The sequence below is a fragment of the Durotheca rogersii genome, assembly GCF_024521655.1.
Source record: "Durotheca rogersii strain YMJ 92031201 chromosome Unknown GGS23scaffold_5, whole genome shotgun sequence".
Classification (NCBI taxonomy): domain Eukaryota; kingdom Fungi; phylum Ascomycota; class Sordariomycetes; order Xylariales; family Xylariaceae; genus Durotheca; species Durotheca rogersii.
This window is the reverse complement of record NW_026251236.1, coordinates 1,782,605-1,810,351: the sequence shown is the minus strand read 5'-3', so window position 1 is coordinate 1,810,351 and position 27,747 is coordinate 1,782,605. Positions and strand designations below refer to the sequence as shown.

At 53.5% G+C, this 27,747-nt stretch overlaps 10 protein-coding genes across 10 annotated transcripts; 4 read left to right on the top strand and 6 right to left on the bottom strand.

Moving 5' to 3' along the window:
* Window positions 1-746: 746 nt before the first annotated feature.
* GGS23DRAFT_594961 (uncharacterized protein) lies at window positions 747-4,719 on the top strand (the record flags this gene model as incomplete). The annotated part of the gene is made up of 12 exons (XM_051518237.1): window positions 747-925; window positions 998-1,180; window positions 1,274-1,352; window positions 1,455-1,833; window positions 1,915-2,202; window positions 2,279-2,451; window positions 2,514-2,548; window positions 2,712-2,787; window positions 2,870-2,897; window positions 3,047-3,135; window positions 3,199-3,619; window positions 4,133-4,719. 12 exons carry the CDS (start codon window positions 747-749, stop codon window positions 4,717-4,719), a joined length of 2,517 nt encoding a protein of 838 aa, XP_051374145.1.
* A 1,614-nt stretch (window positions 4,720-6,333) lies between these two features.
* Window positions 6,334-6,882, bottom strand: GGS23DRAFT_594960 (uncharacterized protein; the record flags this gene model as incomplete). Its single annotated transcript, XM_051518236.1, has 2 exons — window positions 6,334-6,729; window positions 6,820-6,882. The coding sequence occupies 2 exons, from the start codon at window positions 6,880-6,882 to the stop codon at window positions 6,334-6,336; spliced, it is 459 nt and encodes a 152-aa protein (XP_051374144.1).
* A 2,608-nt stretch (window positions 6,883-9,490) lies between these two features.
* On the top strand, window positions 9,491-10,276 carry GGS23DRAFT_618472 (uncharacterized protein; the record flags this gene model as incomplete). The annotated part of the gene is made up of 1 exon (XM_051520939.1): window positions 9,491-10,276. The coding sequence occupies one exon, from the start codon at window positions 9,491-9,493 to the stop codon at window positions 10,274-10,276; it is 786 nt and encodes a 261-aa protein (XP_051374143.1).
* Window positions 10,277-10,494: 218 nt separating this feature from the next.
* On the bottom strand, window positions 10,495-11,971 carry GGS23DRAFT_618470 (uncharacterized protein). The gene is made up of 3 exons (XM_051520938.1): window positions 11,467-11,971; window positions 11,191-11,339; window positions 10,495-10,917 (listed from the first exon to the last, which is right to left on the bottom strand). Exons 1-3 carry the CDS (start codon window positions 11,698-11,700, stop codon window positions 10,833-10,835), a joined length of 468 nt encoding a protein of 155 aa, XP_051374142.1. The 5' UTR covers window positions 11,701-11,971; the 3' UTR covers window positions 10,495-10,832.
* Window positions 11,972-14,862: 2,891 nt separating this feature from the next.
* On the bottom strand, window positions 14,863-18,728 carry GGS23DRAFT_559201 (peptidase family M28 family). Its single transcript, XM_051515804.1, has 3 exons — window positions 17,843-18,728; window positions 16,870-17,790; window positions 14,863-16,813 (listed from the first exon to the last, which is right to left on the bottom strand). Exons 1-3 carry the CDS (start codon window positions 18,346-18,348, stop codon window positions 15,298-15,300), a joined length of 2,943 nt encoding a protein of 980 aa, XP_051374141.1. The 5' UTR covers window positions 18,349-18,728; the 3' UTR covers window positions 14,863-15,297.
* An 823-nt stretch (window positions 18,729-19,551) lies between these two features.
* Window positions 19,552-20,750, bottom strand: GGS23DRAFT_426399 (uncharacterized protein). Its single transcript, XM_051513816.1, has one exon. The coding sequence runs from the start codon at window positions 20,595-20,597 to the stop codon at window positions 19,656-19,658; it is 942 nt and encodes a 313-aa protein (XP_051374140.1). The 5' UTR covers window positions 20,598-20,750; the 3' UTR covers window positions 19,552-19,655.
* GGS23DRAFT_426394 (uncharacterized protein) lies at window positions 20,750-22,185 on the bottom strand. The gene is made up of 4 exons (XM_051513815.1): window positions 22,027-22,185; window positions 21,632-21,946; window positions 21,348-21,558; window positions 20,750-21,281 (listed from the first exon to the last, which is right to left on the bottom strand). Exons 2-4 carry the CDS (start codon window positions 21,801-21,803, stop codon window positions 20,903-20,905), a joined length of 762 nt encoding a protein of 253 aa, XP_051374139.1. The 5' UTR covers window positions 21,804-21,946; window positions 22,027-22,185; the 3' UTR covers window positions 20,750-20,902.
* Window positions 22,186-22,826: 641 nt separating this feature from the next.
* Window positions 22,827-23,999, bottom strand: GGS23DRAFT_594955 (glutathione S-transferase; the record flags this gene model as incomplete). Its single annotated transcript, XM_051518235.1, has 6 exons — window positions 22,827-23,035; window positions 23,098-23,265; window positions 23,421-23,445; window positions 23,531-23,719; window positions 23,783-23,818; window positions 23,913-23,999. 6 exons carry the CDS (start codon window positions 23,997-23,999, stop codon window positions 22,827-22,829), a joined length of 714 nt encoding a protein of 237 aa, XP_051374138.1.
* Window positions 24,000-25,377: 1,378 nt separating this feature from the next.
* GGS23DRAFT_594954 (P-loop containing nucleoside triphosphate hydrolase protein) lies at window positions 25,378-26,534 on the top strand (the record flags this gene model as incomplete). The annotated part of the gene is made up of 5 exons (XM_051518234.1): window positions 25,378-25,614; window positions 25,717-26,036; window positions 26,142-26,169; window positions 26,244-26,441; window positions 26,526-26,534. 5 exons carry the CDS (start codon window positions 25,378-25,380, stop codon window positions 26,532-26,534), a joined length of 792 nt encoding a protein of 263 aa, XP_051374137.1.
* On the top strand, window positions 26,432-27,011 carry GGS23DRAFT_559189 (uncharacterized protein). Its single transcript, XM_051515803.1, has 2 exons — window positions 26,432-26,660; window positions 26,717-27,011. Exons 1-2 carry the CDS (start codon window positions 26,592-26,594, stop codon window positions 26,918-26,920), a joined length of 273 nt encoding a protein of 90 aa, XP_051374136.1. The 5' UTR covers window positions 26,432-26,591; the 3' UTR covers window positions 26,921-27,011.
* The last annotated feature ends 736 nt before the right edge of the window (window positions 27,012-27,747 follow it).

The following is a 27,747-nucleotide window of genomic DNA, read 5'->3' as shown; positions in this document are numbered from 1 at the left end:
CGATACTCATCACCTGAAAAGGTAGCTGCCTATATTTCCTTCGTTGGCTCCGTAGGCTTAGGTATAAGTAGGATTCTTTACATGGCAATTCTCCATAAGGCCTATCGCTTCTTTCCGCTGTCGTTTTCCTAACGAACAATCTAATATCGTGGCCTACGCTCCTTTTGGAACTATTGGTAGGTATATGGGATTTCATTTACGTAGAACTAACTACAGACCCCTGAAGAATCAAATCGGACTCAGAGGAGTTTGGATATTATTATCGAAATATGTAGGTAGCAGACTAAGCAGGCAAAAAAAAAAAAAAAGAACATTGAGAATGTCATAAGTCTTCCCGAATCCACTGGCCATAGGCAATATAAGGACCTCTCTCCAGTTGTTCCGGCGCGAAGAAGCTGGAGGATTCGCCCATTTTAAACAAACAAAGGCACCCTTCTTAGTATTAGTTAGCAACAATGAAATATCATAACCCGAAGACAATAGGAGCAGCCACAGATGGTGATCGCTCATAGTGACGCCTGGGGAGTTTCTTTGTTCCGGCATACCGGCGGCAGTAACGAAGGTCCGCGAACGGCACAGATGCTACGCTGTAACGACCACTGCCGACAAAGGACGTTTCTAACACCTGGGTTGATAATGAAATTGTCGTGCGCTATTTCTTCACTTCCTGCTCTCTCTGACGTGCTTAGGAGGCACTGAATGGGTTCCGACCTTGCCGCACAGACACGTTTTGGCACCGTCACAACATGAGCGCAGACGAGATTGAGCGCGACGACGCCTTAAAATTCAATTTTCTGTTCAGGGCCTATCGACAGCGGGGCGAGATAGTAAACCGCGCAGTCCAAGATTCCGAGGAGCTACGCGCGCAATATGCGAAATATCCCCTCCTTTCGCCCAGCCGGATTGGAGACCATGCGCTGGTTGGGTTTGTTGTGAGGAGGGATGGCGCGCTGCGTCGTGTGGCTCGTCGGCTTGGCTGGGGTGAACCGTCATATAGGGAACAGGATCCCGCTACTCAGCGGCGATACCAGGATTTCACGAACTGGTTTGGGGGCGACGCACCGCATCTATACCGATTGCAAAAGCAGCTAGGGGTTGGGGGTAACGGCATAGCAGTGCATTACAAATACTTCGGCCGCCAGCTCACGAATCCGCAAGGGTTCACCATCCCCGACTTTGCGTACGTACAATTCGGATATATCTGTGATTCCACTGGATAATAACAACTACTGGCCCGCAAATCGCGCTACACGGCTAACCCTGGATGGTATAGGGGTCAAGATATCGTGGTCAAGTTCCCGTTGGCGGGTTGGTCGGACGAGAACGTTTTTGAAGAGACAAGACTGCTCAAGGTAGGAATTCGATCCTAAACGTGGAAGACCGAGCATGATAATGACAAAGATGCCCTCGGGCTGTATTAGAAAGTAAGCCGATCAGCGCACTGTGTGCAACAGATCGAACCAGCGGATATTGGCAAAACTGTGATGGGATACTTCCCAGAACAGCCCTCAGACGATTCTAGCGCGGCTGAGGCCTCGAGCGGAGACGAGAGCGACACGTCTGCCAGGCGTCAAATTCGCCAGAATCGCCTTCGGCCTCGATCACAACGAACCGTGCGTGAGCTAAAATCAAAGCGGAGGAAGCGGCGCGCGCATGTTAGGGCCATGCTGCGAGAAAGAGTCTTTTACCCCCAGCCGGATGACCGGCGCGAATTCGTGGTTTTGGAGTACCTCGAGAACGGAAACATAGATCAGCTTATCGCCAAACTGGTGGAGGACACGGAAAATGGCGGCCGGATTCCAAATCGTGTGTTGTGGGCGTTCTGGCTCTGTCGTAAGTTAACCGCCTACGTCTTGAAGGGCAGCGAGGTGGAAATTTAGGAGGCATGCTAACGGAAATCCGGTGAATATTAAGTCGTGAGAGGGTGCGTCGCCATGGAGTATCCCCCAAGGAAGTTCCATCCCATGCGAAAGAGGCCGGAAACACCGCCCCGCGGTTCTATACCGCTCAATTCTCGCGAAATGGAGGCGGTGAGGGACTCATTACGCAGTGCTCGGATACGTGTGCATGATGCCGGAGAGCTTGAGGCCAAGCGGGAACGATACCGCCAACAGGCCGGCGACTTGATCGAGACGGTGCCGGCAGAACCCAACGCCCAGAGACGGCAGAATCTGGTTCATTTTGATATCGACCCGCAAAATAGTGAGCAGGAGGCTTTCATCTTCTGACCCCCGCCCCCCCAAAGTTCGCCCGCTAACGTTTCCTTCCTCCTTCACAGTTCTCGTCGACGGCCTCGAGCTAGATGCTGCTGGGCTTCGCGAATGGTATTCTGCGAGGAGCCGGGCCGAGAGAAACCTTCCTCGACACAGCCCCCCTTCGAGAGACGTCAACCACACTCACCCTAGACCTGATAGGGCTCAACACGAACATCATGTTGTTCCGAGACTCAAAGTAGGTTGAAGCTGTCCAGTGTAATTGTAGCTGGCGTTGTCTAATATCGGATGCCTTGGTAGCTGGCCGATTTCGGGCTCGCAGACGTCGTGAAACGGTATGTTCAAAGTCTTGCCTTATTATTTGATGACCCCTTTACCAGCTTCGTACTTTGAAGGACAGAACTCCTATCCGGTCTGGCCACATGCTAACTCTTTGATTCAACAATATTACAGCCAGAAATCTAAGTAAGTAATGACTGTGCATCTGGCACGCACAAGCCCCTTTGCCATTATCGGCACCGCAGCTCACCTCACCGTGCTCAAAGCGTATACTATCGAAACCGGCGATGGAGGGGTAAACAAGGATATTTTACTCCGGTGAGAAAGGACGCTCAAGAACACACCGTGGAATTTGAAGGAACTAACTCCGTCTTCAGGAACAATTCAGCATGGAATGGGATTTCCGTAGGCTACCAATCCCCCCGAATTTCATGTTTTCCGCACCATCGTAACTGGGCCTCGAGACTTGTGTCCGAGATCGCTGCACTGGGCACACCCATTTCCCCTCGACGTCCTCGCCATACGTGTAGACTAACATATGCCTTCCGCCATAGATCCTCTAAATCCGGGCGGAAGTGAACTCGCTGATTCAGACGTGGCTGGCAACTATGGCCCATGGACCAACATTTGGCAGATAGCATTGGTACGCTTTCTCCCTCCCTCCCTCCTCGCCTCAACCCGCACTAATGCCGCCCCCTTCGGGCAGGTGATGTGGAGCCTGATCACGAAGATGCGCGCTCCGACACCGCCACAGCCGCAGGTACCGGCGGACCTGCTGCCGCTTATAGGGCCGGCGATAGAGGACAAGCACCAGACGGCAAATTTCATGGGGAAAAAAGAGTACGCGATGCGCCCTATCTCCTACTGCCCGTTGCTGTGCGATCCGCGCACCACCGAGTATGACTGGGTCGACGAGCCGCTGCGCCGCTGTCTTTACGCGTGCATGTACCACCGCCCGGCCGACCGGCCGACGCTCGAGCAGCTGCTCGACGAGGCCACGCACAACGCCGCGCGCGAGTTTGACGGCCCCGGCGAGGACGACGCCGCTGTCAGGGACTGGGTCTACAAGTGGTTTTATAGCCCCCCGCCATACGGAAACGCGGATCATACGACCGGCCCCGGGGGGGGTACGGGCGGACACAGTGATGGTGCGGGTGGGGATAGTGATGATACGGGAGGGGCAGATGACGGTACGGAGGGGGGAGGTGGTGGAGTCAAGGCCCCAGCCAAGGCCCCGGAAAAGAGGGCGGGAAGGGGGGCAGGAAGGGGAGCCGGAAGGGGAGCCGGAAGGGGAGCCGGAAGGGGAGCCGGAAGGGGAGCCGGAAGGGGAGTAGGAAGGGGGGCCGGAAGGGGGGCCGGAAGGGGAGCGGGGAGGGGAGCCGGAAGGGGAGCGGGGAGGGGAGCCGGAAGGGGGGCCGAAAGGGGAGCGGGGAGGGGAGCCGGAAGGGGGGCCGAAAGGGGAGTAGGAAGGGGGGCTGGAAGGGGAGTTGGAAGGGGGGTTGAAAGGGGAGTTGGAAGAGGGGTTGAAAGGGGAGTTGGAAGGGGAGCTGTAAGAGGGGCCGAAAGGGGAACCGGAAGGGGAGCCGGAAGGAGGGCCGGAAGGGGGGGAGGGAGGGTAGAGAAGGCAACGGGAAGGACAGGAGGGAAGGCGACAGGCAAGGCCGCGGCGAAGGCGACAGGCAAGGCCGCGGCGGAGGCGACAGGCAAGGCCACGGCGAAGGCCGAAAGCAAGACTGGAGGCGAGATTCAAGGTGATGGCGGCGGCGGCGCAACCGCCGCTTACGTCGACGCCGCCGCTCTCTGGGACAGCATGTTCCCTCACGGCTGGCAAACCGTGGAGAATTACGTCAGCTACGGCCGGTGCGGCTCGGAGGCGATTCGCGACAGCATGCGAGCTCTATTCGGGGATTTCATCGACGTCGGAGGCGAACCCGTGCCGATCCCTGAGAATGCCTTGCTAGTAGGGATATTCCACGACCTAGTCGATGCCGGTCTTCTCGCCACAACCGGGCGACGTCCGGGCCCCAGCTATGGGGCCACGTCGGACGACGAGCTCGTCGAGGTTCTGACCGACTGGGCGGTCAACGCTGGCCTTGAACTCCAGCTGGGGATTATGGGCGGGGACGCCGTGCCGTACTTGATGCCGACTCCCTTCGCCAACCCTCATGTCATCTGGATCAGGCACTATGGGAATCATTGGGCGGGCGTGAGGGGCCTTGACGGCTGATGAGTAGGTGGAAATGGGCCGATGGTGATGGCTGATGTTCGAGGGAGAGGATTGGGCAATTTAGTTACATAGAGATCATTTTAACCAGGAGTTGTAGGGTATGGTGGATAGCCATGGATGGGGCCGAGTACGTCGTGCTGAACGCTCCGAACGTGACAGTCCAGTCGGATTGGTGAGACATCTCAAGGGCCAGGGATGAAACTCTCGAGGGTCCCTGTCGCGGTAAGGGTAGGGACCATGTGGTGCTCGTGGTTCTCCGAACATACGCCGAGGAATCCGCCGCGATGCTCGGCCCCCACAGGCACTTATCTAACCAAATAACATGGCTGCTCAGTGGGTTGGCATGAACGTCGTAAGGCCACTTTCTGGCATGGCTCATCGTAAGTAGGTAGATGACCCGCGCCGGGCCGGCTTCGAAGAACCCATGCCGAGGTTGCCCGTACGCGACAACTGTAGGATGTCGTCGATACAGCTGATGCCCGCAGGGCCGATTGAACTTATGTTCGAAAACCGACCTCAAACTCTTAGCTCAGCTGGTGTGTTGATACTGATACCGTTAAGCTGTTGCGATGTAGTGGCGGAAACGGATTCTGATTATCACTTGTGCTCGCCATTATCCGTAGCTCACATCAGCCCCCAGGAACGAGCCGTTGGTGCCCGCCGTAATACCGGGTCGCTTTTAAAATCCCTGTTACGTACTTCTTGAGCGTCTTCTCCACCCACTGAACATTGCTAGGCGTGTGCAGAGCTACGACATGCATTTCTCAAACTCACCTCGATCGCTAGCACCGGCGATGGAGAAGGCGCCCAACATCTTCTCACAGAAGCGGAGTATAGGTATTGACTTTCGAGAAATACGTGCCATCATCCATTTCTAACAGTCTCAACTCCGTTACCGTTACCACATGGGATTAGTTCAGGGTACCTGCGGCTGGTATCGAGTGAGTCGCATAGTTGGTTTGAGAAATGGCTAGTGTTGCTGTGCCGTGTCATCAAATGCGTCGAAGGCCAGAGGAAAAGCACCGCGTGGAGGGTACTTGCATATATCCTTGCGCGAAGCCTGGGTATTCCTCTTTTGGTGGATAAAAAGCTATAATTAGAGGACAGCACCACCGCGATCGCACGAGTCAAATCTAGTCTAGGCAAAGAGACCGGAATTAGATGGTCGTATTACATGTGAGCGAGATGTTTCTGTTCTTTTTAATTTTCAGATATTATAGTTGGCCTAGGTCTAGTATAAAAGGAAGATGTTAAAGTATAATACACCGTAACAACGGCCATAGATGCACGGAATCATAGCCCTCTATGTGGAGAGAGGAGCGTTTAGGTAATAACATCTCACGATGCAAAGAGGATGTGATAGCAGGCCCAGCCGGATGTATTCAGCATTGACTACTAGCTAGCACCTGACATCCGCCGCTTTTCTCTAATCAACGACTTCTCCCGAGACAATAACGAAGCCGCGGCCTCGCCGTTGTACCCAGTAAAGAAGAGAATGAATCCCACTCCTCTCCAACCACCATCCTCCTCTCCACCGACTCACGCAGATCTCCACCCGTCCCCCTCCTCGTCCTCACCCTGCTCGTCCGCCCTTCGCCGCCGAGGAAAGGCCCTCTAGAAGGGCTGGCAGTTGCCGACGTTGTTGGAGACGACCATGCAGGAGCCGCAGGAGTAGCCGTAGGCGGACAGGCCCTTGCAGTACTGGTCGTCGGGGCAGAAGCGGCTGACGCAGCTCTTCTGGTCGCGGGCGCCGAGCGGGCCCAGGGGGCGGGCCCGGGAGACCAGGCGGGAGGAGCGGGCGTGGGCCTCCTTGGCCTCGGCGAGCACGTCCGGGCTGGGGATGCGCGGCCAGCCGTCGGCCGTGGGCGCCTTGTCGTCGAGCTGCGCGAAGTCGACGACGCCGAAGTCCCGGTTGAACGTGCGCACCACGTTGTCCGAGCCCACGTGCGTGAAGCCCAGCCCCGACGGGTCCTGCTTGAGCGTCGGGAGAACCTCGCTGACCGGGCGGATCTAATCTCCTCCGTTAGCCGCGTATGGCCTCCAACACGGGTTCCGCTCGCCGGCGCTGCGCAGCTGAAGAGGGAGGGATGATGAACTTACCGCGCCGGTGGCGACGGCCATGCCAGCGGCGGCCATGATCGTAGCGAAGATGGAGACCTTCATGATGACTGGAGTTTGAAGAACTAAGGAGATTGTACAAGTTATCCTGAGTGATGGTCAAGTGTCGTTGCTGGCGATGAGGGCGCAGCTGTTGGATGGTGTGGTGAGAATGAGAACAAGACAGCTCGACCTGGTGCTCTTATTATAGCAGTGACAGTCCAGTTGATCGGCAGTCCCTACCTCCTCCTTCTGTGATTGTCCACCGGCACAGACTCGACGCCCCGACCTTGGGATGAACCGAACGACCGCATCCACCATTCTCGCCCTCAGGACCGAGTGGTGAAGCGGAGGAAGTCGCGCAGCGAAAACGTAGAGTTTGGGTCTAGAATATTGCCATAGGTGTTTGGGTCAATCTCAGCGTGGCCATTTCCCTAACGAATTGGCGGTGACTATACACTGTGTTGACAATAACGGATTAATACACATTCCTACGTTCTATAGGCTAATGGTGTTGTAGTTGGTATATTACTTGGCCTCTAACCTCGTTGTCCCCTCTCCCCTCTCCCCTCTTGTGGACGTGTCACTCTCAATGGTAATAAGTCTGGGTAGATTACAACATAGGCGCAAACATCGTGTCCGGAGTGTTTGATGATATCTACTTGCACACCGCTCAGGCATCAAAGGGCCTCACGATCGCTATTTGGAAGGGGGATAGTTAAGACTGAATGAGCTCGTCCGGTGTTCTTTGAATCCGGGGAAAGAGTCGGAATATCCGCGTACCTAGAATGAGCGAACCAAGTGAGGTCGAGGCAAACACCCACAATTTCCCGCCGACGATATCTACGGTTTTATTTGGTCCACTGTGGACCCTCGCCGACGAGCCCCTTTAACCCCTGAGCGAGCAGATCCGCGCTAGATTAAGCATATCTAGCCTTGCCGTCACGCAACAGGATACAATGGGGTACTACCGCTAGTCTGAATAGCTTCAAGAAAGCTGTAGTCCTGACTGAAAAGCTTCAACATTCTAGAACCATTTGATTTAATCTATCAGGTTTCTTGGCCAAACGAAATAGGATAGCGACGAGACGAAAAAAGGTTGGTGTTGCTAAGAAGCCAGTAACTTAAGTATTAAAAATGCCGTTCTCCTGGGACGTCGGCGTCGCCGACGCGGAGTGGATTTGTTTCCTAGGACATACGGCAATAACCTACATAGGTTTATGCGAGAAGTGGATAAATGTATAGTGCCACTAGGATAGATAGCAATATTCCTGACGGTACATCGGTACCGAGAGGTGCGAGCGGCCATGGCTCATACTGGATGAGAACCCGGTGAGTATCATACCATTGGAAAGGGCAAATGATATCGAAAGCCCAAGGGTTTCTCGTAAGTAGAGGTCAGACTGGTTTTGCAAAGCAAATAAAGTCACAAGCATTGTTTAAGGACGCTGGCCGGTTGTTTGCGGCAAACTGATAAAGTCCGAGACCAGTCCTAATATCATGTCCTCAACAGTACTTAGCCAGAGTCAGTTTTCTATACTAAGATCCTCCTATGTAACGTGTGGGGACGAATTCGGGGGTTCAGGATAGAGCGTTATTAGTTACGAAGCTGATGACGTATAGGTAGGAGGTTGTATTTATTTATTGAATTGATAGGTACGGGCAAAGAGTGATATAGACACTTCGGTGCTGCGTGTGGTTTAGTATAACAGAGCTTAGAGAGAGCTTTGTGGGTTGTCGCAATCCGAACACTTTAATACGTGGTCTAGCCTGTCTATCGTGATCAAGCGATCACGGCTGGGAGACCCCGAGATAAATAAGTAAGAATGTTGGCTCTCCTCTCCTTGGCCTCCTCTCCCCTCTCCTCACGGGTTCTTCCGCACCACTCCCTCTCTCGTGCCCATCGACAACCGCGATGGCTACTCGCGAGGTGAAGACAGATACATGGTAAAGAGGGAGGAGAGTGGGATGATGTTATGCAATAAGGCCGATAGGGCAGCTGAGTCATAGAAAGGGCGTTGCCGGGAAGGACAAGGAAACAACAAACATGGCGAAGACTCATCGGGGAAGCCGCGATGGCAAATAGCAACGACGGCAGGTCTGGACGGAAAGAACGACGGAGAAACCAGCAGATAAGGAAGTCACGAGACACAAAGGGAGGGAAGGAGAGGCGATGCAAACACCTCGCAATGGGAAGTCGCGACGTCGCCGTTCCGCGAGGGAAAATCGAGAGAGAAAGAGAGAGATGAGCAATGTAACGAGAGAGAGAAAAAAAGAGAGGAGGTATATAAGCGCGTGGAAATTCAAGCTCAATTCCTACGCTTCCGTCCCATCTTCTCTTCTATTCCTCGGCGCTCTCTCCTCCCACTCAGCCCGCGATCGACACCCAGACTTCAAAGACACCTGAAACTACCCGTACAGGGTGCACTGCGGCTATTATAGACCTGAACAAGCCTTGAAACTGCTACCAGCCGACGAGGGCTCCAAGAGAACCTCCAAGTAAGCCCTCACTCTCCCACCCTGCTCCCGCGACCATTCTCGAGCCCACCCCAGTCCCTCCTCGTACCGCTCGCTCTCTAGCTTTCCTAACCAGCATCCATCCCAGAGCACGCCGCCCCATCTCACCTCCGCCCTCCGCCCCGTCCCCATCGGCAACAGGCCTTTCCGCCTCGCGATGGCTGACTCGTCACCCTCTGGCGAAGAAACCCCTAGGTTGCCCCCGGGCGAAGATACCCCTAGGATACCCCCGCGCGCAGCGTCCCGCCGCACCCGTGGGGGACGCTCCCCTCTGTCAAGGTCAAGCAGCCCCGTACGCCCGGGCTTCTCGCCCACGCCGATGCAGCGCCGACCGGAGCCGCGCAGCTCGATAGACGAGCTCCTGAACGCGCCCGCTACCAATGGGAACATGTTCCCGCACCTGACGCCGGCCCCGCCACCACCGCCATCCAGTGTATCGTCGGCGCAACCCCCTCAGCGCGCCTCCCGCGACACCCCGAGGCCAGATGGGCCCGACCAGCAGGCCACGACCACGCCGCCAGGCTCGCCCCTGCGACGGCGACCGCCACGACTACCGTCGCTATCCCCGGGCGAGCTGTCGCCGGCTACCCCGTGCAACGGTGCCTCTACCTACCCCGCCCCCGTGCTCGGCGCCCCAGGCGCGACACCGGGACCAACTGCGGCCCTGCTCGCCGCCGTACAGCGCCAGGGATCGAGCTATTACGCCATGTCGTCGCCGTCGACGCCCCCCGGGTCCGTCACGCGGGAAGCCAACGAGGTGCCCCCACGCCGCCGCCGCAATCACTTCATGGCCACCGTGCAGGATACGCCAAGCCAGACGGCCACGTCGCGTCGTGCCAGTGAGCACTTTGGCTCTACGTCGGCGAGCCGCGATCGAGACCTCTCTCGCTCCAGGCCTCTTAACAGGTCACCGCTATCTCAAGACGAGGAGGAAGGAGAGTAATATCCTGCGTCCCTGCTAGACTAGGAACAATACGAGCTAAGGTGCCATGCTTCCGCCTGGGCTGGTGATCATGCGTATAGGCTCATCAGGTATCGCAACACAGTTGATAGAGCAAACACGACGATCTACGACCCAGAGCTGACTCGCTGCCACGCGATATCACAAGAGGGTAAAATCGGTAATGTCTTATAGCGTCATATTCTTCGCGCGCATAAGATGGAGCGTGGGAGAAGGGAAGGGATTTCAATAGCTTTATGCTAGGTGCTCTTGGGTGTGTTTAACTGGTCTGCCAGGTCAACGTAGTAGCAGCAAGGCCCGGCGCTGATCCGCAGTTGCTATTGTCGATGTATGACAGAATCAAACTTCGCCAGTTGTGTATTGAAATAAGAATTTCCTTTCAGGACAATTCCCCATGATGAGCTTGGTGGTAAACGAGAAAAAAATCTCCTCTCCTCGCAATACGGAACTGCGCGGGTGGTATTGCCTTTTCCGAAGTAGGGGGCACGAAATCCCGTCGGCCACCGCCCCCTTTCCCCTTTTTTCAAATTCCGGCCGTTCAATCGAGCGACTTGGCCGGGCAGATGTGATTCCACGCTCCGACGAGAGACTCATTATACGCTACGAACTTTTCCGTGTCCAACCTACCGCATACAAAACGCGCACGTTAGCATCCGTTTTTCGAGAGACATTCTCGCGTTTCTTTCCTCTTCTCGCTCTTCCTTCTGAACCCTCCCCAACATCTACTCGCCGCCGCACCCTATACTACCCCTGCCGTTTCCATCCCGGGGTATCGATCAGACACCCGTCGCCACGGGGCCGAGGGAGCAGAAGTAAGGAGAGGAGCGGTCGAACAGAAGAGAAAAAAAAGGGGGGGGGAAGGAGAAGGGAGACCGAGGACGAAGGGAAGAACGTACAGCTCGTCGTAGCACGTGCACAGCGACCCGGAGCGGCTGCCGACGTAGCCGACGAAGAAGCTGGCGGCGGGGCTGCTGCGGCAGTAGTACTGGCACTTGAACTGGGCGTAGGCGAAGCCCTCGGCGACGGGGGACGGGACGCCAAAGGTCTGCGCGCGGGTTAGCGTTTTGCCTCGTTTCTTTTCTTTTGTTTTCTCGCGCCTCGCGCCTGGCGGGCAGAAGAGGGGCGGCGGGCGGAGGGAGGGGGGGGGGAGAGGGAGGCAGAGCGCTGCTCACATAGGTCCCCACGACGTGGTCGTCCGCCCACGCCGGCTCCGGCTGGTACCCGCTCTCGAAGCGCGCCGTCGGCAGCGCCGGCGCGTAGCCGTCGATCGTGTACCCGGCCGTTACCACGGGCGTCCCCGTGACGCACGGCGCCTCCTGGGCTGTCTCGGTCGGGGCCGGCGCCGGGTGCGCCGAGACGGCGACGGCGAAGACGGCGATCGCGGTGCGTCGGCCGAGGGGTCGCATTCTTTCCCACGCTCTTCTCTCCTGCTTTCTTTTCTTTCTGGGAGGTCTGTATGTCGCTTCCCCCTCCTGGCCGCCTGGTCTCTTCGCCTTTGCCCGGTGGCTATCGCGCACGTAGCTGGGAGAGGTATCGAGCTGGGCCGGCCTGATCTTCCCTCACGTAAACGGACGAGAGCAAGAAGGCCTGCTAGTGGAGAGAGGAAAGGTCGTTTAGCCTCCCGAGACAAGGGTCCGCCGTGTGCATCTACCTTACGAGTGGTCCTCTCTGGTTCCTAGAACGAGCCAAGCTATTCTGGGGGGCCGCCGCGAGGAGGGGATGCGCAGATACTTATATATACATCTTGGCACAGCGGTTAGGATGAAGGAGGGAAAATCGGTTGGATAATATGCTAGTGTGTCGATTTTCCAGTCGCTCCTCAACTTGGAACAATGATACGTATACTGACGCGAGCTGACTGCCTAGGTAGGTATCTGATGTAAGGCTCGCAAGGTACCGTACGCAGATGGATACACACAAGGACGGCAGCGTCCCACCACTTGGGCATTCGGGAGGTGGCTCGTTCGACAGCGTCGACGCGACATCAGAACGTCTCTGTGGTAACCAACGTAAGGGACACCGGCGAACCGAACGAATGCGTCAAGGTGCAATAAGCTCCTCTGCTTCACCCATACAGTTCTTCTGTAACACCTTCTCAGTTTAGGCGATTTTTGACCTACGTTTGTGGGGATGCTGCAGGGCGTTTTCCTAAACAACTGTCGATCACGACTCATCAGGGGGTTGTACTACGGGGACGAGGCCTTCTCGAAGAGCGGCCAGACCCGCAGATAGATGAACCCTAGAGAGTTCACGCGAGCCATAATCTTCCGAATACTCCGCTGTCATCGGATACCGAACTGTCGACTAGGCGCAGCATGTCACCGCAAATAAGGCACCCGTCATTCTCTCTCAAATAGGCAGAAGGCCAGCCTGGGTAATATGAGATTTAAAGAAACTGCACAGCTATACACGTATATTTGATGGAGAATGAAGCGAGCTGTTCCCCGCCATTCAGAAGATCCAGGCCAGCTCCGTCCGCAGGAGAACGCTACGCCACGGCCGTCTTCCGGTCGACATCGAGTTGTTATTGGATCGTGACTGCGGCACTGGTCAGAATGTGGAAGAGAGCTTAGATTGGAGGAACACTCGCCGGGGGCGTCTGAATTGGTCGAAACGCCGCAATTAATCAGATCATCCCTAAAAATATAACGAGTGTGAGTTGGGAGGTAGCACACGACAACTTAACCGAACCAACTGCGCCTTCGATTCTCACATATATCCGTTTCTGGTGTAGGGTCCTGGGGTTAAAGAACGGCACCGGACTTTTTCGAAATCGGCCCCGTTGAGCAAATTGGGTTGGAGAAGTAACAGGACTTCCATCGGCAATATTGAGGGTCCATGTTTGCCCATTTGTAGCGGGTAAATCATGCTGCGATGTTACTCAGCTTGTGTCGGTGAGAACAACTCCGGGAGGGAGCGGGAGAAAAGGAGAGAAGAAGAGAAAGCGAAAAAAAAAATTGACCTAACGCCAAAGTGCAAGGTGTCCAGACTCGGGAAATGCGTGCCCCATCCATCGTACAACGCAAGTCGGGTTTCTTTGTGACCGACGGTACTCAAACTCAAACAGTCCCTTGTATTAGTGGTGGAATGCTCCCTGAATCCGGCCCTCTCAGAGCCGCCAACAGCCCGCCGCCACCCTTAGCCTAGATATCCAAGGTATCCGGACATAACGATGCGGAAAACTCTACCAGGTAGAAGAATAGAAGAACAACGATGCAATAATGCAGTGTATTGGACGCTTACGAATTTTGTGTTGTGTTTTCCGTCTTTGAGATCTTCCGGCTCGCTCGGGTGGCTTCACGTAGAAGCGCTTGGTTAGACCTGACCGGAGTGGAAAAAACGCGTCCTGCTCAGTCAACAAGACATGAGGTGCGGGACAAGAATTTTGCGTAAAATATGAGGGGATCATGGTGCAGGTACGTATACGTCTGACAGACCCTTCACCGCCTCCTTTTCCGCAAGGTGTGGATTTTACTGGTGGCCGGCGACCCGAACCCGACGGGTTTAGCCCGGATTTAGCCCGGGCAGAGCCAGCACATTTCAGTATTTAACACGCAGAAGACCCCGGCTACAGTTCTTATATAACGTGCGTTGCCTAAAAGTCATCATCACACAGATCCCAGTTCTACTCCAACCACCAGTACGCTATCTCGTCCGCAGCTTCTCAATACATACATCTTGTTCGAATCCCGGGTCCGGAAAAGATTGTCGGTTTTACATGTTCTTCTTTTCTTTTTTTTTCCCCCGGGACTATCGCTTTGGTTTGCTGCAAGAAGGTCTGATCTTTGATCAATGAGTTGGCAGACTTGTTCGTTGGAGAGACACCAATTCCCCCAACAAGCACTACCTACCTAGCCAACAACACACTACCAGGCGAGTCCTTCGCTCAGGCAACACTCCCCTATGCAGATGGCCCATGGTTTCTTGTTCAGGTTATTTGCTATCTACATGGTCACGATAACAACAGGTTTGCCATCTACCATTGAACTTTAGTCTCATTCTGATTGCGTATAAAAAGAATGACATCAACAATTAACTACATGAGCATCTTGGTGAGTGCATACGTTCGGCCAAAGCTTCAACCACTCTCCATACCCTGACCAACTCAGCTGTTTTAGTTCCAGACTAAATTCTGCTAGATGCTCCTCTGAGACTTCTAAAAGTGCAATGCTTAAATGACGGCAGTATTAGTTCTCTAGAACGAGACGTTCTCTAATCTCAGTAAACTCAAACGATGTTCTCAATATTAGGTTGCTCGCCAAGAATCCCCCTAGAATTAGAAAGTTCAGAAGACCACCGCTATAATATTAAGGCCACTGTCTTTAAGCTTTCTGCTTTTAGGGCAAGGACAGTCTTTAGACTATTTCCTTGCAAGATAAGGATTTATATGATAAACTTCAAAACGTCAAATGACGTTTTTAATCTTATTAAAAAGACTTCTTCTTGCCAACTAGTCTCTTCCCATCTGGTGGTAAGGTTCCTATATATACGTTAGGGTATACGCATGGCCTGTGCCATGCAGCCACCCCTTGGGGCGCAGGCCCGTGGCGTATACGCTGAAGGGGCCTGTAGAGTTATTCCGCGATAATACCTTTACACCAAAGCTATAACCACAGGGTAGAAGAGACTTTCTTCAGTCAAATATACTCATTAGTCTCACTTCCTAATTGCAAGTCATGGTTGATGCTAAATATACAATGGGTCTAGAAACAAACCCTATCATCTTAGTTCCATTTTTAGATTTGCGCCAACTTGAACCAGGGTATTACAATGAAGCTCCAAATAACGCCACAGTTAATATACCAAGTACACCTACTGCACGGGTTAAAGCGGCAGCAGTACCAGCCCATTTACGAAGAAGAAAATGGGCGACGGTAAGATTCGGGCAGCATTTTAGTCTGTAATGTTGGGGCCCAACCAACATTCGATTAGTCGGCCAAGGGAGTTAGGTATTCGCGTGTGGCAGAGTCGTGAGTAACATGTGGCGATGAGTTTAGCGCAGCTCATGTCTCGAATGCCCTGCTTCCTTCGCATAGGCCTGTTGTCAATTTCGAAAGGGCCACCCACGTGGGCGCGAATTTGATCCCCTCGTCGTAAGCCGGGATCGTCCCTGGAGTATTGACGTCGTCCCAACTGCACAAAACGCGGCCGTTAATCCTAGTCACGGCGTCTGCCTCGGCTTTCCACAGCACGTCAACCTTCCACGGTGTAATCCAGTCTCGCCGATACAATTTGATCCTACCTAGACCCTCTTCCGGCATGGTACCGAATCGCTCATCGGGTTGGTTGCCGTCGACCACGAATGATGAGATAGGACTGCTGAATGTAATCGCGCATGATCTGCTATCTTGTGCGTCTATCTCAAATATGGCCCTGTTTTCACCCTGCACTCGAGTGATGTTGAAATTCAACCAGCTGCTAAACTCTCGCCCTGGATTTGTCTTCGTTATGTTGGGCAGTATATCCGAGCCATCATAAAAGCAGGTGGCTAAACCGGAACGAAGACTGTTCGCGGAGGAGCACTCGAGGTCTTTGCCTACAGCGGATGGTAGCTCAGCGACAGTCCTCTCGACGTATTCCTGCAAACCAACATAGTTTACTTTAGAGACCCCGGTGTCGAGGTCGATAACTTGCTGGAAATATATCTTGTACCTGCTGTTCTCGGCGAATGGGAAGGCAACCAGGTTGTACACCAACGTGGTAACAAACACCAGCAGCAATAGGGTTGGGATGTGATGGGTGACTCTGTGCACGAACGGGGAGACCGGTACGAAAAGAAGGATGCTGAGAAAGGCCGTCAACAGATAAGGTAGTAGTAGACTCGATCCGTCAACGCCCGTCTGCGAGACGGAGGCGACAAGTAGCAGGCCATTCTGGGTAATTAAGATGATGAGGAACGGCCCTAGGATGAGAAACTGGGGGATCCAGGTCCAGCTCGGAAGGTTGGCCGACCACTTCTGCTCGTATTCGTATGGCTGGTCTTGTTCGTTCTCGCTAGATTTAGACCTGTTTATCAACGATGCTATGGAGCGCCGATATGTGGTGGCAAAGGTAGTTTGACGCTGGCTCCCGGCACGGGTACCAACAAGGGGAGTTGTTTCTGTGGGCGCGAGGTGAGATTCGGCTTCTCCCTCATCGTCACCATCGATATCTGCGTCAAGCTCGTCGCGCGCTGGGGAGATCAAACTGTCAACGTGCGGAATAGCGCCGATGTGATCCCTCGTTTCTTGGTCCTCGTATGCTTGCTGTAAATAGGACTCCTTCGTAGGGAGTGCGAACAACTCGCAGAGGGAGATGATGGAAGCGAGAGATACAGCTGCGTGAAGGAACACAAAAAGGTAACCAGCCGCAATCCTGAAACGGTCTTCGAATACCGCATTCGCTACCAGAACGGACCAGGAAATGATAAAGAGCCAGAGGATTGAGTAAGTTCGGTGCAGAGCGCTCGGTCGAGCGAAGTTCGCTCCCGCCATAACGGTCCAGAGAGCAAAGTAGAAGAGAGATAGCATCATCGCCCACCTAAAATCGCGATTAGTGCCCACGGCTTTAATTTTAGACCTGGGGGCTGGGCTCACACGGTATACTCGTTGCTGTAAACGACCAGGGGATTGAATTTCGCGATCAAGTACGCACACCCGACGACTAACGCTCCAGCAACGATCAGGGCAAAGGGGAACCTGAAAATACCCTTCCGACCGCCAAGCTTCACCGAACCGAGGTCGGATAGTTCATCGTGGGGAGTCCGCTTTTCTGAGAAGAGGTAGAATTTGTCATTGCGTACAAGAGCATATGCCAGGGCGAAAAGTATCAGGGGGGTAGTAACCAGCATCGTTACAGTCCAGGCAAACATTGTCCGCAGGCCAAAGAGAGCGAAGGACTTTCCGAATAGGTCAAACCAGACACCATCACTGCCACTACCATTCGGGACCTTCTGCTCGTCTCCGTCGGGGCGAGCCCCAATAAAGGTGTCGCCCGTGTCACCGGAGAGGCCCTGCACAGTATGTAGTGAGTTGGATAGCATGTGCCACAAACTGGCCCTCGATGCATGTGCGGCATCATCTTGATTGGTATGGTACCGGGCACGTGGGCGGTAAAAGGCCACGTCTAGTCCTCTCAGCCCATAAACCCCGTTGAAGACTGAGAAGTCGGTCCCGCTCCGTATCACTCCCAGACCGAACGCATCGGACGAAACGACGCTTCCGAATGGGTCCGAACTGCCCTTATACGCGTTGGTGACTTCGGCGTCAGTTGACCGGAACAGGGTAGCGCGACCACCGGCACCAGCCCCTTCGAGATTCAGAAATGTGTGACAGAATGGGAGCAGAGGATGATTGGCGAAGGCTTGGGCGCCCCACAGACCGTCTTCCTCGTTGTTGTTGAATAGGGCAACGATGCCACGCTGAGGTTGATTATCGGAGCGGGAAAAGTAGTCAACCAGGGCCAACAGGGTCACACAGCCCATGCCGTCGTCGGTTGCTCCGTATCCAGACGCCACGCTACCCCCCGTCTTCAGCAGAAGCCCGCGACATAACACCTAGGATGACTTACGAGTCGTAGTGGGCATTCATCAAGACGCCACCTTTCCCGATAATCCCATCCGGACGCGCACCGGAATCCTCCCACCACGGGCCAGGGGGGTCATCTTTCCCTCGAATGTAAACCAGAATATTTGTGCCTTCAAAATACGTGCCGACGGACGTCGAAGCCCCGAAGACGGGCTGGGTGGTGGTGATATTGGACGTGTTATCGGCAAAGACGACGATGCTCGAGTCAGTGGCACGGTTGCGTGTCTCGATCTTCTCCAACTCGTGCAGGAGCCAGTCGTGGACGTCATCGTTCGCCCGACTATTGAATGGGTGGTAGTCGCGAGACAGGACGGTGAGGTCGAACCACAACTTGGTCAGGTTGATGCCGGGGTATGGGTCTGGGTTGCTCGGAGGAGCGGGGACGGCTTCGTGTATGATGAGCAAGGGAATAAGGAGGGCGAGGTAGACGACGGTGGTCCAGAGTGTGACGGCGTACGGTCTGAAGGCGAACGGGTTCGACGCGGCCATGATTGGCTGGCGCTCGCAGAGTCCAGTCTGGTGGTTCGGCTATCGAGATGGTATATAGCTAATAGCTGCAGGGCTGCAGGGCCGAGGCGCGGGAGGAACCAGTGAGAGGGAGAATCTGAGGGAGGTAAGAGGTGGGGATGGTGAGCATCCTAAGAGAAACGAGAAGGAGAGCTAGACATTCGAGGACAACACGTGCATATACTGCGATATCACAACAAGGCGGCAATGGTGGTGGATAGGCAGTCAAGAATCGACGAGCATCGGACGCGAAGACGCGCGATTGGAGAAGAGTGAACTGACGATGCCCCTCAATTCCGGGTTGATGTTTTGTGGTGACATGGTGAGAGGCAGGTGAGAGAGGGCAGAGGTGGCAGGCCATGGGCAGGAGATGCGTAGCTGCGGGAGCTTGGCCTGCTCGTGTCCGCTAAGCTTCGCTCGGACGACCCCGCCAAGACCTGCCTATGAGGTAATGTACCTCAGGTGCTTGCATGCCTATACCTTAGGTACCTACCCACCTAGGTCTAGGTGAGTGCATCTCACCAGAGGTACCTGAGGTAAGTAAATATAGGTACTTAATGTACAGATGCCCGTACGTACCTACACACGTACATTAGGAGGTTAGGTACCTAACCTCAACACAGGTGAGTACGTGTATATCGGATGCTGCCTCCCAAGGTCGATCAGACGCATTGCATCGGGCCAGTGCCAGTTAGGCAGGCCCCGGCCTCCCCCCTGTTAGAGATCAATGAGCACGACATCACGCAGAAGTTGGCGTGGGGGACGTCATCAGATCAGGCCAGAGTCCCGTTACGTAACGATCTCCTGAAATGCAGATGCACAACCGGTGCGCCGCGTGTGCTAGGAGTAAGGGGGTGGGTGTGCGCATTTGTCTTGCGCACACCGCAGACATCCGTCTTACTATCACGGCAGTAGCTCGCTAGCTATGTGTTGTCGCTTCAATCACAAACAGACGGGAGAGACGCGTGGAGGATATCAACTCAAAGCATCCCGGTTCTTCTCTACGGTACGAATTAGTCCTATCATACATCTTCGCCATCACATTAACCGGCGATGTCCCGAAACTGTGAGCCCGTCGTAGACTTTGGCCGAGCACGGAAGCTAGTCGTCGCCCGGCCTCGGTCGAGCGGGCAAACCAATATGCACTAAGATGGTCACTACTGCTAGAGTTAACGTCAATACGTAATAGCAAGTTCGTTAGCAGCACGGGGCAGCTCGACCCGAGCACCCGATAGCTCGATCGAGGGGTTAGTATCCACGGGGTCCGGTCCGTCTGCGTGCCCCCGCGTTTAGGCACCAGGCGGAGGAGGCGGAGGTTGATCACTGGGCGGCGGCGGTGGGGCCTCGCCGGCAGGAGGCGGCGGAGGCGCGGCGCCGCCGGCATACTGTTGAATCAACGCGTTAATGTTTCCAGGCGGCAGCCCGGGAGGAGCACCGAGAGAGCCACCGGGCGGAGGGGGGAGTCCAGGCGGGGGTCCCATTCCCGGGGCGGAACCGTAGCCCGAGTAACCGGGGTAGTTCGGGTACGACGGCTGTCCGCCAGAAGAGGAAGATTGATGCCAAGGCGCTGCTCCAGGGGCAGCAGAGCCAGAGTTGTGGCCTTGGCCCTGGCCGCCATAGTAATCGCCCCCGTGGTTGTCGTTGCCACGATTGCGGTCACGCCACGGAGCGGCAGAGCCTCCTTCGCTGTTCTGGTCATTGTTACGTGAGCGCCACGGAGCGGCAGCACCGGTAGGGCCCCGCTGCCAAGGCTTCAGGTCACCGCCGCCGTTGTTATAGGAGCTGGGACCTGCCTCGATACGGGCGGGGGGGCCGCTGGAGCCTCCACCGAGTTCTTGCATGAATTGCTGGAATGATGGGTTAGCCGACGTTCTAGTTCGCATATCATGCGTCAGCCGTAGCCAACGTACCTCATATTCGCGATCGACGGCATCGCCGCCACCAATGCGACCAGCGGCACGAGGGGGCCCGTCGTTGCGCCAGCTGGCACCTTTCTGTCTGTCAGGACAATCCCGGGCCATGTGACCAGCGTTTCCGCAGACACGGCAGATAATGTTGGCGGTGAAATTCTGTTTCTCCGGGCAGTCATATTTGCGATGGCCGATTTGACCGCAGTTCTGGCAGGCCTGGTTCTCGTCATCGCGTAAAGTGCCGTTCAGGGTGGCAAGTTCGCGGAGTTGGTTTCGCTTGAGCTCATTCTGGCCCTCGGGGATCGAAGCAGCCTGCAACATCGTTAGGGTATTTTCTCCGTAAAGGGACGCTTTGCGGGTAAGGGGAAGGGTGAACTCACCGTCTCGATGACGTTGTGAATCAGTTTCTTGGCCTTATTAACCTTCTCCTCGGTATCTGCCATGATCAAACAGTGGAGGTCTTCCTCCTGATTGCTAGCGTGGGCAGCATCAGACCGACCCTTGCCCTCTTTTACGGATCCTTTTCCACGGATAGCAATCTTGGCACCTGATTCGGCCTCCATCTTCTTTAGTGTGTTACCACGAGGGCCGATAAGTAGACCAACTTTAGTAAAAAGACCTAGGTGTTAGTATATGTAAAAAGAATGGCTAGAGCAAGTAGGTGAGTTAGATGATGAGGCCAAGGTTTGGCTGCTCATCCGTCGAGATACGAGGGCACTCCTGGTAATATCCCGAACAAGAAGGGGGGAGGATATGGTTAGAAAGGTTAGAGGGTTAGCAATCTCACTGAAGTTAATTTCCGGGTAGTCATTGACCGGCACGTAGACCTTCTCCTGGGTCTTGGTGGGCCGGCGGTAGTCCTGGGGCGGGTGGTAGTTAGGAATAGTCTTCATGGCCTTCTCGATCAACTTGTGTCTCTCATCTTCGAGACGTTTGCGGTAACGGTATTCTCTAGTGTTAACACGACGACCATGGTTGTCGTACTGAGGTGGAGGCGAGGGGGACCTGTGTGCGAACGCGTTAGTTAGGTTGGTAGACGGCACACACTCCCATCTCGTCGACGGCCCGTACCTGTCGCCATCAGCTGGAACCACATCATTAATTCGCAGTTTCTGGCTGATTTCTTCGATCCGAAGGTGCAGAGTATACGCCTCAAGCTGTTCACTGGTCATGTTGGCGACGATGGCCGTCGGGAGGCCCATGAGACCGGCGGCTTTGTTCTCGGAAGCATCGCCCCATCGGTTGCGTTTCTTTCGTTGTCGAGGGCCGTCGGAGTCGGTTCCTACGATAATAGGTGTCAGCATAGTCGCCGAGCGCTATTGGCGCGAGTACAGAGGAGAGGGGAAAGGACTTACGAGGCTCGGGGCTTCGGCCACGCTTCAGGTCGCGATCACCATTAGAACTGGCTCGGTCATCAGCGCTATGGTCGCGTGGCGTATGCGCGTCGTCGGAATCGCCGCCAAATCGCCGGCTTTTTCCCAGGGGAATGTTGTTAGACCCCGTAATGCCTTGGCTTCTCCAAGACATCGTGGCAGGAATGCGCAGTGCAAAGGAGGCGTAGGTGCGGGATGATGAGAGATGAAAGCGAGTAGGGTGTTGAGGTGTAAAAGATGGAAAAGTTGGGTGGAATCAAATCGATGAACGGGTGATAAATTTGAGGCGGCTTTCTTCTACGCGGCGAGGTTAGGAAGGTTAGGTAAGCCAAAGTGGCAAGGCATATACAAGTTAGGGAGAGCCTCGGGTTACTTACGCGTCGTACCTTATTTATGTAGTGAATCACGTGCTTCCTATTGATGCCGCCTGTGACGGACCGTCAATTAAAGATTGACAGTGTCATCACCCGAACTTAGCGAGCGCTCGCATTTTTACAGTATTCGTAGCCATGCCCAGGGTTGTAAAAAAAAGTTTTTAAGTTAAGTTTCATTGAAACTTAACTTAACTTAAGAAATTTTTCTAAAAACTTAACTAAACTTAACTTAACTTAACTTAAAAAAACTTAAAAAAAATTAAAATTTTTTTTCAAGTTTCTAAATTACGTATTAATAGGTTAAAAATAAAAATTTTTTATATAATATTTATTAAATATTTAATTACGTAATTTAATGTTAAATTTAATATAATTAAAAAAATTTTCTATATATTTTACTATAAATTTTTATAAATATATATTAAAAGTATAGAAATTTCAAAAGAAAAAAACTAAGAAAAACTTAAAAAAAAACTTAAAACTTAACTTAAACTTAACTTAACTTAACTTAAAAACACTTAACTTAACTTAAAAACTTAAACTTTTTTTTTTCAACCCTGGCCATGCCTAAGGTACATTCTCCGGCCACAGTTGCCAGTTAGGAGACTCGACCAGCTTGATGGTATCAGAGGCATGGCGAAAAGCAATTCTAGGAATGGCGGCCTTGGCGGGAGCCCAGGCTCAATGCTAAGTCCCCCACGCTTCCCAAGGCCCCAGGATACCTACGTTGCGGGATAGGTAGTTCTCGCCGTCGTATGAGGTGAGTAGATTCGTCCGGTGCCCCCACCACGAGCTGAAGAGGCTTACTTCGCGTCCTCTTTCATCGATGCTTGTATCCACTTCCTCCCCACTGCGGCCTTCTCGTCCAACTCCTCCTCGGTAAGGCCCTGGTGCGACTCGTAAGGGTGCGACGACGGCACATTGCGTCCCTTCTCGACCCCAGGGCGCTTCAACATCCTCTCAACCCACTGTTTCAGCAGTGGAAACTCTTCGATATCGACCCCAGCCCATCCTGAAGCATACCTGTTAGTTCGCAAAGTCTCGTATGACGGGTGAGTGGCGCAGAAGACCTACGAGCCCCTGCAACCCATCCCCAGGACGCGATGTCGGCACTCGTGCAGCGGTCGCCCACCAAGTAGCCGGATTTGGAGGCATTGAGCTGGGTCTCCAGCGTCCTATAGAGGCGGCGAGTTTCGTTCTTATACCGGTTGATACCGTATTCGATCTTCTCCGGAGCGTAGCCTGCTTCCGTTAACTACCTACCAACCCCACCATCCCGTGCACATATGGGCACAGCACATACGGTTGAAGTGATTCAGTTGTCTGCCTCGCGTGAGCGATGCCATCTGATATCGCGAACTCTCTCGCCTGGGTTGTCACTCACCCCTGCATCGGACCAAGGCCACCCATTTGCCACATGAGCTAATCCAGGCTACGTGTTAGTACCGGATCTCGCGGGAACTTAGCCCACTAGGCGTTCGCCAACTCCCAAGTAATCGTCGCTCACCCAGTTGTTCACTTCATAGTATTCCCTAGATCCTTTCGGATAGGATACTTTGTGTTCCGTGTCGTACCTGTCGGTCAGGTACTGCATGATCGAGCCGCTCTCGAACAGTCTGATGAGCTTGCCATCGGTGAAGGTATCGGTGAGTGCGGGGATTCGGCCGTTCGGGTTAATCTCCAAGAACCACGGCTCCTGAGCCCGATATCAGCGCTTGCCCTATCAGCCACTGTAGCCGCTGGCGTCGGGAAAGTAAACCTTTTGAGTGTTCTTGCTAAGCTCGATGTTGGTGACCTGTTGCGGTGGTGGATATTGCCGATCAGTTGCGGAACACCTATCTAAGAAGCCGAATACTCTTTTTGCCGGGGTTAGACGATAGATATCCTACCTTATACTTCAACCCCAACTCCTCGAGGAGGATCGAGACCTTGATGCCGTTCGGCGTCTGGGAAGTGTACAGGTGGATATCTGACATGTTGGGTGGGAGGTGTGTCGCAATTTGGCGGAGTCTCGTTGTCATTCCACCCGGCTTTAGAGGTGAGGACGGGTAGCTGGATTCGAGGGCTTGGGCAAAGCGACCTCGGCGTTCACAACATGGGGAACCTCACCTTATATCAAATCGGAACGTCGGAGCCGATCAGCAGTCAATGGCGTCACAACGTAGGTACCCTATTCAAAAGCACACCCATTTTTAGCTTGATGAAAGTTGTGTAGGCTTATGTGCCTCAGGCACCCGCCAAGCACCTACTAACCTGCATCTTTCATGATACTTCCTACTAAGCTCCACGCCTAGGTCTATGATAGACACTACCAACCTACCTTACTGATGAAGTGCATTCGCGGAAATGCCACTGCTGTGTCTGCCTCGACCATCAAGGATTGACATTATACGTACCGTGCGGGGTCATTAAATTCTAATATAATACCTCTCCCGTTGCGACGCACCCCGCAACACCAACTGCTATCTATGGCTGCTCGTCAGCTTCACCTAAGCAACAACACCTCCTCTCGCGGAAACAACGGAGCTACCTAGCCTAGGTAGGACACGGGTTGAAGACGAAACATGCGCTCGGCACCTCTACTAGAGGAGGTCTATGAATGCATGCCCGCAGTGATTCTATTCGCCGAGACCGACTTTGGCCGGTATTAAATAACATGTATGTGGTCATTTGAGTGTACAGTATCTAAGCAGGGATCCGGTGACGATTGTCTAGGTCTAGGTGGAGGGTTAACAAGTATAGCTAAATGAATGCCAACCTGAGTCCATAACATCAACAACCAAAGTAGTGACGGCAATTTATTAATCCTTCGTCATTCCTGTCTGCGTATTGACCATTATTAGATAGTTGCTTAACTGTTCTAGTTATTGTCTCTTTGAATCATCATACGGCATAGGACACCCATGACAGAGGAGTGAATTTAGAGACGGCAGAGAATGAACACCCATCAGTCATCCCGTTGTTAATGTATCTGCCGGCGATAGCTTGTAAAGGCTGTCCTGATGGCCCTTGTTCCATGTTCAACCGAACTTAGCACCAATATGTTCTATCCTGAAGTTTGACGAAGGGTTATTATTCTTCTATCCTATATATTCATCACTGTGTCGGCACTCCTATTGTGAATTTAGTGTCTTGTTTTCCATTAGTATATCCATGTGGACGCGACTCTCTGTGGCAACCAGACTATTCATGTGGACAACGAGAGTCCTCTAGTTTACCTACTCGCCTCTCATATATTGCCTGCCTATTCAATGGCATCCTATTCACGTCTTCCATGTGCACCTCCCACGTTGGCTTGCCTTCGTGATTTTTCCGTCTCATTTTTCTATCCTATTGATTTCGGTCTAGTTGCTAATGGAGGCCACCAACAATTTCCGTCAGTCTCCGTCCAAGGGGGACCTCAACAACTCACCCTGCAACAAGCCTCAGGATTTTCATGTGCCTATTGCCAAGAGCTTCTCTTTCAGCATTCCTGAGATCTGGAGACCGACGAATCCCACTTTGCTGCGTTGGATTGACAACTTGCCAATCCCAGCAAAGAAAGAGGAGCCTTTAGAGCCCGCCTCCATCCAGACACCGAAGCGCACGTTTGTAAGTAGCCATTCTCCCAGCTATCCCACTGCAGTTGTCTTCCATCGAAGGAATGTATATGGGGGTTTGGCCGATTGTGACTTATCTTGATGTTTATTATAGGCTGCTGTCGATACGGATATGGCACACGATGATAACAGCCACCGAAACAAGCGGGCAAGAGTGAGTTCATTCAGAGAACGCTCTGCCGCTGAAGAACACCGTAGTAAACTGGCCAAATCTGGCCACAAATTAGCTCGTAGTGTCTCCAATGTGTGTCGACGAGCTATCAGCGCCATCCAACCCCCTGACGAACTTTCCGACGAAGCCACAGTCTGTGAATCGCCCTCTCTTCCCGGAACGCCGTCGACCGTCGTTGATAGGCCACGCATGAGATTCGTTTTCGTCGGGGACTCTGGATGTGGAAAGTCTACCATGTTGCTGTAGGCTCCCTATTATATTTTCAATCCACCCTCCGAGTTGCGAGACCCGTAGTAACTCAGTGCGCAATGACTATCTTGACCTCTACTGACAATGTTTCGTCGCAGACGATTTTACCGCGATGTGTTTACTAAGGTGAGTTACCGATATCCCGCACTAAATTGATGGCCGTTGGGTGAGGAGCAACTACTAATATGCCTACCATCCAGTCGTACGCGCCCACGCAGTACGAGTTGTTCAGCAAGACCATAATGGTAGATGGACTAGACGTCGATGTCGAACTTTGGGATACATGCGGAAATATCGATCTCCACCAACTGCAGCTTCTCTCCTATCTTGTCTGGGACGCCGTTTTCCTCTGCTTCAGCGTCACTGACGACGAAACTTTCGACAGCGCCCGTACCAAGGTAATACGGTGTTTTTTCATTGCTCTAGTTGAATTCTTACGTTGAACAGTCCAGTGCTAACTCCGCCGGGTCGCACATATATAGTGGATCTAGGAGGTCCGCAGATACTGCCGCAACGCGCCCGTTATCTTAGTCGGCACAAAGAAAGATATGCGCCTCGGAACCGGCCTTTGGGCGCCGCTGTTCCCTAACTTGGAGACCCGCATCAGCGCCGGGGAGGCAGGTCTCCCTCCTGTATACTTTAGCTCTACCTTGTCTAACTCGATACACTACAGGGCTCGATGGCCGCAAACGGAATGGGTGCTGTCAAGTACCTCGAGTGCTCAGCGAGATCAGGCGAGGGCGTCAATCGAATCTTCGAGGAGGGTGCGCGAATCGTCCTCCGGGATCGCCTCGCCGATGAGGAGGCAGCTCAAATCCGAAACAAGCATGAGAAGTCGCCTAAGAGGTCGAGTAGGACATTTATGTGTTTTTACTAGTTAGACAGTGCGTTTACGACAAGTTGATTCCGCTGAGGAGCACTATGGGTAATGCGTTAGACTGTACACTGTACCTATATCTCGAGGCGACAGACTAAAAATTCCCAACGCAAATTAACTCGCGCAGTGAAATTGCTAAAAATTATAAGCTTACAAATGGGATCTATGCGAGAATTGATTTGTTGCGCGTCTGTTGTGGGCATCTCGTCCCCCGCTAGGCCTCCCGTTCATCCAGCTGGCCGGCATATCGAGACAGGACTTGGCCCAAAGAACGGAAATTTACCCATAACATACGCGCTCAGTGATAGAAACATGGACCGGCCGAATGTTATACCTGCCTTTGATTTTTCTGGTTACTGTCAACTTTCCATCACAAGCCCACCCCAAACAACAACGCCAAGCCAATGTCGCAACCAGACCCTTAAACGATGTTCTCGCTCACAAACCCTCTTGGCCGATGGGTAGGTACTTAGCCCGGGCGTAACAGACGTCGGCGGTCGTTTGGCACTTGATGCTAGCTGATTTTGCTTACCATGTCTGCAATGGCTTCTCGGAGATGAGCTCGTTGACTTTGGCGCTGTCGGAAGCGAGCCTAAGATCTTTAGGGTCGGCTGTCCTAGCGGGTAAGTGCCGGTAGAAGGGGGGGCGTGGTCACGTGATTTCGCGTACACTACCTACCTAGGTATACGGAGTTACATACATCAATTAAAGGAATGAGGAAGGTACCTACGTACTGAATTCAGTCCAGGTCAACTTCCAACATGTCTGTACCGTAAAAAAGATAGGTACGTACTGAAGATACGTACCTATGAAAAGAAAAGGAAAGG